General features: G+C 55.1%; 2 protein-coding genes across 2 annotated transcripts; both read right to left on the reverse strand.

The window, feature by feature from the left end:
* Nucleotides 1-2,797: 2,797 nt before the first annotated feature.
* Nucleotides 2,798-3,787, reverse strand: GLRG_04186 (carbon-nitrogen hydrolase; the record flags this gene model as incomplete). Its single annotated transcript, XM_008094871.1, has 1 exon — nucleotides 2,798-3,787. The coding sequence occupies one exon, from the start codon at nucleotides 3,785-3,787 to the stop codon at nucleotides 2,798-2,800; it is 990 nt and encodes a 329-aa protein (XP_008093062.1).
* A 1,981-nt stretch (nucleotides 3,788-5,768) lies between these two features.
* On the reverse strand, nucleotides 5,769-7,137 carry GLRG_04187 (G-protein alpha subunit; the record flags this gene model as incomplete). The annotated part of the gene is made up of 5 exons (XM_008094872.1): nucleotides 5,769-6,113; nucleotides 6,173-6,431; nucleotides 6,488-6,645; nucleotides 6,726-6,946; nucleotides 7,020-7,137. The coding sequence occupies 5 exons, from the start codon at nucleotides 7,135-7,137 to the stop codon at nucleotides 5,769-5,771; spliced, it is 1,101 nt and encodes a 366-aa protein (XP_008093063.1).
* Nucleotides 7,138-12,557: the final 5,420 nt, after the last annotated feature.

Consider the following 12,557-nt stretch of genomic DNA (forward strand, 5'->3'; position numbering starts at 1 on the left):
GGGTTAACTCACGGTTAGCTCCACGTCAAGCTCTGAAGGTTGACATAAGGTTTTCGGGGTCTGGGAGGGACCGCTTCTTTCTGCGTTCGCATAGCGGTCAAGCGAACCACACAGGGGCTAGTTGCACTTGTTACGACTCCACTAACTGTGGCGCATCCTATGATTGACCCGGTCGTTCCGATTGATCCAACTTCTGTTTCAGTTTCGGTTATGACGTGTATCTGGGAGCATGCCCCCCCCCCCCCCCGGCCGAAGGATGTAGACAAAAGAAAATAGCTCAACCCCTGGATAACCCGTTCTGCGCGTCCATGAATAATCGCCCAACCCGCTCAAGGGTTCAAAGGTTCAAGCTCGGCCCAGAACCAAGGATTGGTGGGCAAGGCGACCCGCTACGGTCTAGACGGGTTCGTCGAATGCCAATACCGAGCTTATGTGAGATTTGTAAAATTGCACATGGCATCCCGGGTTTCTCATGCTGGCCCTGGCGGAAGCCCTTTGACCTCTCACCTCTCCTTTGGCTACCCATAGTGTCAATAGTCGACTCGAGTGGAGACAGGCTACTCTAACTATCTCGTGCTGCAGGTAATTTTGCTTGTTCTAAGCAGGGGCTCTCTAGGCACCGAGATTTCGGGGTGACAAGGGTGGTGGTGGTGGTGGTGGTGCACTGTTGCGGGGATCATGCAGGAAGAGCCAAGGGGGGGAGCTGAACTGCTGAGCTGTGCCCACCCCTTTTTGACAGAAGGCTATTTCGAGGTGCAAGGAATGCAGGTACCCCATGCCGGTGGGTTGTCATGTGTTGTCTGTTTTCCATGTACGTGGCCGTGGAGCGCGAGGGTTTGTGAGCGTTTTTTTTCTTCTCCTTCTTCTCTTTTCTGGCCAAGCTGTGTCTGTCTTGCCATGACGGTGCCGGAGTCAGGCGGTGTGTGTGTGTATGACAGCGGCCTGGCTGGCCGTCATTGATATTAGGTGTGCAGACGCACGTTCCTCAAAGGAGAATGCTAGCTTGTATCTTTTTTTAGGTCCCAATATTGGAACCTGAGAGTCTGTACTACGTCAAATGAACTAGATTTCTCATTCATGTTGCCAGGGGGGGGATGCGCCAGTGGTCTGTCTCTGATGAGTTATGAGGGAGTTCGAGTGCGGGCGGATGTAGCTCCTTCTGCAGGTCGAGCCAGGTGACATCTCATCAAAGCCATTCTGCATCAGAAGATGGCCCTGCAGAGACTGCTGGCAAACTCGGAAGACGATCATTTGGGTCCAGCGCATCGTCATACGCCCGGTCAGTTGATCAAAAGACCGTCGTCAGCTGCCAGCGGTTCTCTGGCTCGTCCCAGCTTGCGCATATTCGTGTCTCCCCCAGGCTTTGTACTCTCTCGATGAGGCCGCGGCGAGGAGCCCAGGGAATCTAGCAATATTGGAAAAGGACCGAGGGTATGAGGGGATCGTCAAGGCTGTGGACGTCGTCGAGGAAACAGAGAGGGAGGGGGGCTCGTTTGTTTGGCTGCATTGACGGCAGAGGCGGCGACAGAAGCCGAGAGACTGGATGGGCTCAAGACAGAGTTGTCGGAAGTGACGTGTTGCTAGGCTGGTTTGAAGCCCCGGGAGACGGTGATCAGTGCCGCCAGTATCGCTAGTCGCTAGTTCCTTTGGAGGAAAGATGGTTCGCGCTGACGGACGAAAAAGCCTATAAAAGCGGGGTGAGGCCGCGTTCAGGGGAGAGAGGGCGTTAGTCTATGCGGCGCGTTACATAACGTTGATAACTAGATGAGCCAGCTGCGGCTATTATCCGGAGCCAACGTACAGACGCTTCTCGGTCACATGGTCGATCTGGGTCCCTTCCCACCTGAACGTGACAATGAGAGTAAATTTGAGCGGCAGCGCCGATCCTTGGCACCATACTCGACGTTAGTGCGGTGTTTCACATCAGGTCCTCACTGCCATGAATGCGATCGCCGACAGAACTGGTGCTCTCAAGTGGATTATGGCAAGGAGAAGGGGGGGGGGGGGGGGGGGATGACTGCGAGATTAGGACGTATCATGTGTGCCGGATCTGGCAGCCACGCCCTCTGCTGTTGAACCAAGCTGTGCCCGTCTGTTCCCGGCCGGGCACCCGCGGCTTTCCAAGTGCGAGCACGGAATCGACGGTCGTGGATCGGGAAGCGTCGGGAGAGAAGAAGACCAGTTCGCTGCGGAGAGTCAAGGAGGGTGCGTGGAGCAGTGGTGTCGAGCGATTGTCGGTTCGTACGTGCAGACACGGACGGGCGAGCCCGCCGTGCGATACGAAACGGACCCTTGACGAGACGAAAAGGGGCAACATTGAATCTTGGCTTTCCGATGGCGGCGACACCCTTCAGAGTCTGTGAAGACCGCATCGGACGGCGGTAGTCGAGGGTAAAAAAGCCGGGAATCCGCGCCGCCGCCCCGTCCCACCTCCCCGTCTGGGAGCTGTTTTTTTGTCTTGGCCATTGCATCCTGCCAAGGCCGCGGAGAAAACAACGCCAACCGGGAGAGGGGGGGGGGGGCTGAGAAATGAGGGACATGGAGGCTCTCGGGAACAGAAACTGGTGCGACGACGTTGCGCGGGGAAATAGACTTTCCCGACTACATAAAAAAGAACGATACCACGCTGGCTCTATATGGGTAGCACAGTGATATACATGCAAGGTTTCCAAACACCAATACCGCCCCCCCTCTTCCTCTTCTGCTTCTCCTTCTTCTTCTTCTATGTGTGCCTTGAGGGGGAAAGGGTGGGGTGTACTTCGGCTCCAAACAGACCATCCCGGCTCCTCGCCCTTGTTTACGCGTCGACCTTGGCTTGGCTAACGTCCGGATACACATCGAACCGCCTCTGCGTGTTGATGGGGATGTTCCTCCTCGCCTCCTCAATCTTGTCGCCGTCCAGCTCCCACGCCACGGTCGCCTCGCCCTCCTCGGCCTCCACCAGCACGTTGGCCATCGGGTCGACGATCAGGCTGTGGCCCCAGGCGTGGTAGGACGCGGACACGTCCCGCGCGGGGCTGCACATGGCGACGTAGATCTGGTTGTCGACGGCGCGGCCCTGGCCCAGCAGCCGCCAGTGCATCGGCCCCGTCGTCAGGTTGAAGGCGCCCGGGTACACGAGCGCGAAGCAGCCCCTGCGCGCGGCGATGGCGGCGAGCTCGGGGAAGCGTATGTCGTAGCAGATGGCGACCGAGATGCGGCCGTACTCGGGCAGGTCGACGACGGTCACGGAGTCGCCGGGGCTGAGGACCTCGGACTCGCGGAAGGTGATCTTGCCGGGGATGTCGATGTCGAACAGGTGCACCTTGCGGTGCGTCGCCAGCAGCGCGCCGGCGGGCGAGAAGACGAGGCTCGTGTTGTAGAACTTGCCCGTCTTGCCGTCCAGCTCGGGGATGGAGCCGCCGACGAGGTAGGCGCCGCTCTCTGTGGCCATGGCCGCCAGCGCGTGAAAGCTGGGCGACTGCTCGCGCGTTGGCGGCGAGGGGAGCAGCGTCTCGGCGTACTTGGGGAAGTAGTCGCACCCGTACGGCGAGTTGAAGCACTCGGGGAGCACGACGATCTTGGCGCCGCCCCGCGCGGCCTCGAGGACCTTGGCGCGCGCGTTGGCGAGGTTGGCCGCCTTGTCGGCACCCGAGGCGAGCTGGATGCAGGCCAGCTTGACGGGCTTCTTGAGCACCGGGGAGGCGACGGTGGAAGTGGCCATCTTGCGAGAGGGAACGAGGCGGGGCGCGGAAGGTTTGAGGATGGAGGATGTCAGAGTACGAAGAGTTTGTAGGGCGAGGCGCATTGCTTAAACAGTGGTTGTGCAGATGTGGCGGGGGGGGGGGGGGGGGGGAGGCGGCGGATCGGGCGACGTTGGAAGTCCGGGAATGGGGTATGTATGGTGGGGTGGGAATGGCTCCAATGGCGGGGTAGCTTTGCCCGCACAACGGCTTCGCAATCGGAGCTCATCCTTGTCGGGGTCTCGGCTGCTAAGGAAAGACTTGCACACGGTGCTGACACCAGTATATTTGCCGTATCTGAACAGTGCGGTGAAACCAAGGGGGGCGCCGAATTGCCCGACGCACTTCATCGGGAAATTGGGCCGATCTCACCGGGTCCGATCGGCATTTTAGGCCCTCCCTATTGTTCTTGGCCAGCACACATTGCACGCCTTTTCGAGTTCTTGTCATCACGTTTTACTGCTCCTACTCAATGTCTCTGTTTTCTACTGTTTTTTTTTTTTAATATTTTCCCCGTCCATTTTCCAACCGCTCAATCACGTTTAATCTGGCTTCAGTGTCGCAGTCACCCTCCCATCCTACAAATTCAGCTCGCACCACCAACAGGCCCAGTCAACCGGGCGAAATCGAGGAATCGTATAAAACCAGTTCTGATCTATGTGTACCTGGGGTAAAATAGATTTAGAGAAAAACACTCCCCCCCACCTAAAACAGGGCCGAGCCAAGGTCCGTCGGTTCCTTTCCATCACCTCCGCCTCGTCGCCAAGGCCGCCCTTTTGCTCGCACACGTTTTCCAAGTTCGTCCGTTCGCAGCCCCGGGACTGAAACGTGCAACAAGCGCCCTGTGAGCCTACCTGGCCACGCGGGGCGGGCGCGGAATAGAGGCTCTGCTGAAACAATGACAGCCCGCCGTCGAGATCCCTATCCGTGAGGAGGGGGGTTGAATAAAGCCGCGGATAGGCGGTCTGAATCCCTTTTCTCTTGGCCCCCCCCCATCCAGCCTTGTCTTCTCGGATTGGGAAAATGCCACATGTGCGCCACAGTCGCATGTTATTGAGTAAATGCCCACCTCTCACGCATAAGACAAGCAGCAAGATTAGGTTTCTTCAGGCAGTATTATCCTATCCCATATGGGTATTTCGCTCTTTAGATGATTTTAACATGTTTTATCCAGTGTGCCGTTCCGCCACCCATTTCGGATGGAGAGGAGAGATGCCGATTTCACAGCCGTTGCACGTGCCTCTCTCTCACCCTCGCAGTGTTGGCCACACAGACGCACACACACACACACACACACGCACACTCTCTCTCTCTCTCTCTCTCTCTCTCTCTCTCCCCCTCACACACACACACACACACACACACACATCTTTCTTGACCCAAAACGTAGGCGACAAAGCCTGAAACAAGTGATTTTGTGTCAACCCATTGCAAGCAAAACCAATTCACCCCGGCCTCTCCTATGCTTTCGTTTCGTCTCATTTGAAGCACCTTTTGCGACAGCACCGCCCTCCTACCACCAGCCTCGATCTCGCCCTTGAGGATCGAAGCAAAGACTAATCAGAGCGCATTGCTCTCGCATTGGCCGTACGCCACGCGTGGGCCATCCGTCCCACGATGCCCAAAAAAAAGCAATAAATAAATAAATGGCTAAAGTGTTTCAGCCGCCCTTTTGCAGAACCTCTGTCGAGACCAACGCCGGCAATATGGATAATAGATAACGAGGAATTAGAACACAAAGGAAGCAGAGTAATGTACATCCATGTCGGCTTCGAGAGCCTCGTCGGGCTCGTTCGGTATTTGCGACAAGAAGGTCGTGTTGGTGCGCAAGGGTGCGCCCGCAATCCTACGACAAGGTGCGAGAAGTCGTGAATGGGTGGTGGTGGTGGTGTTGTCGCCGCGTGAGGTCGAGGTGAGGTAGGGAATGTGGCCGAAGAAGGCCGCGGGTATCGATTAGAGTTGGCATGTTTCAAGCATGCCAGATTGGGGCGACAAGGTCGGTTGGTCTGGGGCCACTTGACGGCCCCAATTATCGCAGGCTCTGCCTTATAGTATCAGCTGCTTCAGGTTGCGTTGAATGATCATGTCCTGGACTGAGCCCATGGTGATCTTGAGCAGATTCGTATCCGTCGCATTGGTGAAATGTCCGTAAATTTCTTTCTCGGTATTCCGGTTCAAGGCGCGGAACTTGTCTAGGAAGTATTTGCTGGCAGCTTTCCAGTCATCGGGAGGGCCGTGGTAGTCAGTGAAGCCATGCGATGTAATGGGGTTGTTGGTTAATTTCTCCTTGAACAGATCCATCTTGTTAAGGAAGAGAATGAGCGCAGACTTTGTAAACCAGTGAGAGTTGGCAATCGACTCCCACAGCATGAGCGCCTCGTTCATTTGGTTCTGGTCGACGTCTGGTCAGCTCGGAAAGGGGAAGCGTCACATGGATATACTATACGTACGCCATCTTTGTCTTCGACCAAGCACTGGTCGTAACCACTAATCGCGACGAGGAAAAGCAGACAGTTGACGTTTTCGAAGCAGTGGATCCACTTCTTTCGTTCCGAACGCTGGCCGCCAACGTCAAACATGCGGTATGTCAGTTGGCCCAGGTCGAAAACGGTTTCGGTGATACCAGTGGTTCGCAACCTCGAGCGCAGCAAATCCTGGTCTGTGGGTACGTAGGCCTGGTCCCAGATGCGGTCCAAGTCGTCGCAAAAACTAGATGAGTCAGTGACCACTTGTTGCATCACGCATGTACGAGTCTGGATGCTCACTATGCCAGGTTATCATGGAGAGCAAATTCGTTGCCCTTGGCAATAGCTTGTTTGACACCTTCATCGACCCAGAGCTCCTTTATAGGTTGCAAATAGTCGCGCGGGAGGGGATCTTGGGCGTTGATCTCGTGTTCCACAAGGATATGCGCCATGTGCTTCTACATCGAGACAATCATGTGTTAGCCAGGGCGTTCGATTCGTTGTCTGCACCAGTCGCGGGTTCTCGCATGCTTGCTACATGCGATTGGCCGTGCCAGGGGGAAGGGCTGCTTGCCTCATTTTCGGGGTTGCTGAAATCGATACCCATCTCGGTCATGGCATCTTGGATCAAGCGAAAGGACTGAACAATGTTGTTGAACACGACGGGCTTCCATTCGAGCTTCTCGTTCTTGCTGAAACCTTGGGCGTAAATCAATTTCATCTGCTTCAGCACGGTAGACTTCCCAGACTCTCCGGCGCCTGTCGAGTGAGTACGAGTCAGTGAGGGGCCCGGCAGGTATTACAAGGTGAACGGATATTCGTGTCGGTATACCTAGCAACAAAAGCTTGACTTCTTTTGCAAGACGTTTTTCATCCTGTCGAATGAGACGGTCGAGATCACGCGAGCGAACAGCGCCGCCATCGTCTGATTTTCGAGCGCCGAAGCACATGGTGCTGTTTGTTGGATATGGTTGATCGGCAAGAGTGATTGGGGCGGGTTTGAAGCCGAGCGGGTTGGCGTCGAAGAGTTGGAGAGGACAGAAGGAATGCGGTTCCTCTCTGCAGCGGACAGAGGGTCGGTGGAAGACGCTCAGTGACGGCAGCGGACCAGACCAGTGGAAGGAGAGGAAGAAGAAAAGATGAAAAAAAGGAGGAGCCAAGACGAAAGCAAGGCGGAATAAGAAATGCGAGGAGACTACCTAGGCCGGGTGAGGAAGGTTTCGGGGGATTGGTGTCGAGAGGGAGAGAGAGCAAGTGCGTGGTCTCGCAATGGTCCGAGGGTGTTTAGTTGAACGGCAGGAAGATCGGACGAGGACGAGAAAGCCAAGGACAGCCGGGCCAGGAGGAAGACGACGGAAAGGGCCGGCGAGGATCGCGCGGTGCAGTATCAAGCCTGGAGTATGCGGCGGAGAATCAGAGACAAGGAGTTGGGCGTGGTGGAAGAATGCCGGTCTAGTTGTGAGGGTTGAAGAATGGAGTGGTGGTGGGCGGAGGAAGCTTTTGTCGGTTTGAGAAGTCCCACACACGGCTACGCGTTACCTAGTCGGTTGTGTACCCTCCAAGGGGTGTGCCCGTAGGCAGTCCACAGTCGAAAGGAGCGAGAGGCGGGAACAACAATCCCGGGGGAGAGGGAACAAGAAAGGCGCTAGAAATCTTTGGGGGACGCCCGTAGTGGACGGACGCCTTGGTGGGCTGCGGAATGCTTGTGTTAGTCTTCCTTCAGGGCTCTCTCTATTTTTTATTTTTTTATATTGGCTGCTAGGCGAGGCCAATGGCGTGTCAGTGGAAAGACTAATGTGCTAGCGCACAACAAACGGAGAAAGAAAAAAGGTGGCGACAACGATGAGGGGTGATGAATGGAGTCGTAGGGGGGAGGAGGAGGAGGAGACGAGAGGCGAGAGGCGAGACGAAGAAGAAGAAGAGGTGATGGGTCTCGTCTGTCTGGTTCTCTCTCTGTCCAAAGGTGGGAATCGAGAGAATGAGGGAAGATGGAAGCCTCAGAGAAGGGGACGGGGAAGCGCCACGGCGAAGCGAAGAGCAAAAATTCAACAAAGAATGAGAACAGGAGGAGAAGAGAAGCATGCGTGTAGTATGCATGCGCGACTTATCCACTGAAGGAAGCCCCCACTGGCCCCCTGCCCTAGGTCGACAGGGTACGACGATGTGAAGCGTAGGTGTACACACGAGTACTAGGCAGGGTTCCCCAGCCTAGTTTTGGTAGGAATGTACAGTACGGTACGGATACCTACCCATGATGTAGGTAGGTCGTCTACGGACCCCTACCCGTAGAATTACTCGGTACGTGTATCGCTGTATCCGTACCTACCGGAAGAAGTGGTGGGCCGCCGGCGCATAAATGCCTAGAGTATATATAGTACTTCGCAGTACTCCGTAGGTAGGTACGATGCAGTTTACGAATACCGACCTACGAATGTTAACCTCGCACCTGGCCTATTGGCGTTTCCACCGATGAGTGTGAATCGGTACGAGTTGCGGTCTCGGGCATACGTGTGCCTGGCTCCCTGCGACGGCTCGGGCAAGGAACTGAGGATAAACAGAGTTGGCATGACTTACCGTGTTGGATGGGCACAGAAGTATCCGTATAGGCGGCGTGACGAACAATGGGTACCTTGACTAGAGCCGGGACTGGAAGCAGCAACAAATTGAACCGCGCTCTTCGGGCCAGACTGTCGGTACCTAACCCGACCTCTTTATGACGATACCTGGAGCCTAGGTAGGTAATTACTTGGGTAGTAATGTAATGTAATGTAATATACAGGGTGGCATTGTAGGTAGTGTAGGTGCCCACAGGTAGATCGTAGAAAAGGAGACCAGGCATACGGATACATACTATCTAGTACCTACCGACGTGTACTCTACCTACGTACATACGAATACATATTCCGACCTTTTGAGTCCCGCCCACAAGAGGAAAGCATTGAGGATTGATGCCGCAGAAACGCATTTCGAGGCACCTGACAGGTACGAATGGGTGGGTATCAGTGCTTGGTACTTGCATGCAGTCGGTCCCCGGGGCAAGCCACTTCCAGTTCCCCGTGGCTCCCGCATCCCACCACGCACCTCACTACAACCTTCCATTAGGCGACGCCCTGCCCTGCCCTGCCCTACGGTATTAGACATACTATGTTGATACAGTAGTACTCCGCACGTAGGTATACGGACATTTCCTTACCTAGATAGGTGGGGTGAGCAATCTCCTCCTGGGGAACAAACATCAGACATCCCATCTATCACCAAGCTTAGCTACTACCAGTCAATTGTAACTCCCTCAAATCAGTCTCGGTCATGCCAGGACAACGACTCGTTCTAGTTGTGCACCGGGTGCGGATAAAAATAAAATAAAGGACCTACACGCATCGAGCGGTTCAGACATTGTGACTAATATTCACCTCCCCCCCCCCAGCCACCTCGAAGCATCTGCAACAGGACGATGCTCCTTTAGGCAGGCCGGGCATGCTTTTGAAGGAAGCCATTCATCATCGTTGGCGACTTTCTGTGGTTTGCGCATGCATGCTGCTTAGTGGTTGGTCGGGGCCGGTTTTCCAACAGTGCGTACGCAGCCTGCAAGCCGCCACGGGCTAACTGGCACATGGCAAACAAACAAACAAGCAAACAAACAAGCCAGATGCATGCAGCCCATTCTTTTCCGACACAGGGGTACACTACGATGCAGTGGCCGAGTAGGTAGGTAGAATAGGTACTCGCCGGAACGTCATGACACATGGCCTTGTTCATTCATTCGACTTCATCGCGATATGTTTGGAACTCAAAACCTCGAGAGTTCTTGCCTGCCACCCATCAGGCACGCGGCTCGCCATGCACGATTCAACCATGTTGGTTCTGCGTGCAAGGTCAGTGCATTAACCATTGGACCCCCTTTCGAGCCTTCATTTTGCCGTCTCCATTCTCCTGACATGGACCGTCTCCGTATTCCGTGCAGTACGAATACCGGTAATTACCTACAGGCTATATCTACGGTAGCATCAAGGCATATCGGACCCCTGCGCAATACCAGATCGCCACCCACACCACCCCAATCGGGCCCTTTCTCCCGGAATGCCCTATGGAGCTGTGCGTCGCTTGTCGTGTGCGCGAACCCGCGGCTATGGCCAGGTCGCGCGCCTCGCCCTCCAGCAAAGCCCGGCAAAGATCGCAGCTAGTGTACCAAGACTGTTGTTTGCGGAACCACACCCCCCCCTCCCCCCTTGGACAACGCCTCCTTGGACGTTTCCAGGCGTAGCGCTGCTCGCCACCGCCTTAGCTCTCCGTCCGTCGCTCCCGACTGGCTTCTGCAGACTCTTTCCGTTTTCAATGGCAGGTACCGCCGCTCCCTCGAGAAGTGAGTCTACCGCACCCGCACTTGATGTGTTTAATGTCCATACGTATGGAGTAGTACTGCGTACTCAGTATATACGTTACAATGCGCCTGCACACAAACATGCGTCATGCTGGTCTGGTCCTTGGTTTCGAACAGCGGTACCCTGGCCCAACGCGCCGAGAAAAGGCATGTCACCCCCTGATTCATGCCACTGCAACGCCCATATAAAAACACGACTCATATCACTTTACCTACTAGGTATGTATCCGTACATCAGAGTCTCATTCTACGAAACGAACCTATGATGATGGGGGGGGGGGAAACAATTAAAATTTGAACGCTTGGCTTTGCCTGCCGCCAGAAAGCCTCCGCATTATCAACGGGAAAAGCTCTGTATTTTTATCTTAGTCATCAGGAACGAACACTCCACCCCGGCGATGCTTCAAGTTGTTCCATCGCACAATCCTAACCTTCAACGCATGACAGCTACAGGGATGGTAGTCGCAGAGCTGTAAGGGATTAAGGATAGCTAGCTCGCTTCGTTCGACAGGCCAAAACGACTGCTACCGACATTCCAACACGTCCGGGCTCCGGGTATCGATCTCCTCCCTAGGTGGGTTTTAAGCCGTCTACAATCGCCGACGTTCTATACACCCCGTACCGCGAAACTTGCTGCAGCCTGCAGGCAAGCGGGCGGCCGTCTGTGCCAGAGCCTCAAGCCAACGGTGGCACCTCCGCAGGAACCTTGAGTACTCGCTCGGACCATGAGGCCAGGCCATTCCGCAAGGCTGTGTGTTGTGTGTACCCTCGCGCACACACAACAAAGTCGTTGCCGGTTGCGGCTCTCATGACGAAACGAAACGATGCTGCGTCGTGGGAGCCCGAGGGACATAGCCGGCCAGCCAGAAAGTCTCGGCCCACTGCTGCTATCGAAAAAGAAAAAAGAAAAGAAGGAAAAAGAGAAGAAGAAAGCCCGACGCATCGACCGGGAAGTAGCAGTGTGGGCCACTCACTTCTTGGTAGGCGCTCCACAGGTTTTGTTTCTGTCGTCTAGTTGCCGCTGAAGAATGTTCCGAGACAATAACATAACCACACTATGACAGGATCTCGGGTATTAAGCTAGTCCAAGAGGCTTCCCTCGTCATGCGTGAGCCTACCTAAGGCTGGTCGGGCCGGTCGGGCCGGATCCCACCCACGGCGTCATCGCATTCCATCTCGTCTCGTCTTTTCAGGCTCCATTTCTCAAAAAAACAAAGGAAAGCCGTACACGATGACGGGTAATGCGCATCCGAGGCGCGCGTGAAGACGGATCTGGATAGCTGGCGGGACAAGACGGCCCTCCACCCCCCCGCCGTTGATTGCCGGCGAAGGAAGTGGAGTCGACTTTCTGGTCCGAGTTCCTGTTTCGGGTTTCGATGTACGGATACGTGTAAATAAATGACTTGATCGATTCTACCGTGTCGTGCTTTTCTGATTGTGTTTGTGTTTGATTCTGTGCCTGTGCAGCCCTTCCTACCCAGATAAGTAAGTGGGACCGCCCTGGATACGTATCTCGTTGTTGCCTCTACTTAGGTAGGCTGTAGTGAAGGCGCGCAAGAACAAATGAAAGAGGGCAGGAGCCAGATAAGTTTGCGGATATAGATGGAGATCCTGGCTCGCCACGTTTTCCTGCAGAGACACGCCACACCTACGCTACTTCACTCGGGGAGGTTTTGCTTGTTTGCCTTTGGGCCGCAACCCTGATGATGACGACGAAAGAGATTCCGTTTCCGCTCCTGAAACCCCCGTATACCTTAATCGTACGTTGGTGTATACGCAGCATCGACCAGCATGTGCCCCTTTCGCGATTGTTGGCGGTATTGGTGTACTCGTCCATCACGAACCAAGATCGAACCGCGGCGGCTGAAAGTGAGCTTTTGCCGTCGTGTCGAAACGAATAACGCCCCATGCAGACCGCAGGCTGAGCTGTGCATGCGGATGTGGCCAGGCAAGCTAAAGGCGAAAAAGGCAAAAGAAAAAAAGCCATGCCCC

Source organism: Colletotrichum graminicola (genome assembly GCF_000149035.1).
Source record: "Colletotrichum graminicola M1.001 genomic scaffold supercont1.13, whole genome shotgun sequence".
Classification (NCBI taxonomy): Eukaryota; Fungi; Ascomycota; class Sordariomycetes; order Glomerellales; family Glomerellaceae; genus Colletotrichum; species Colletotrichum graminicola.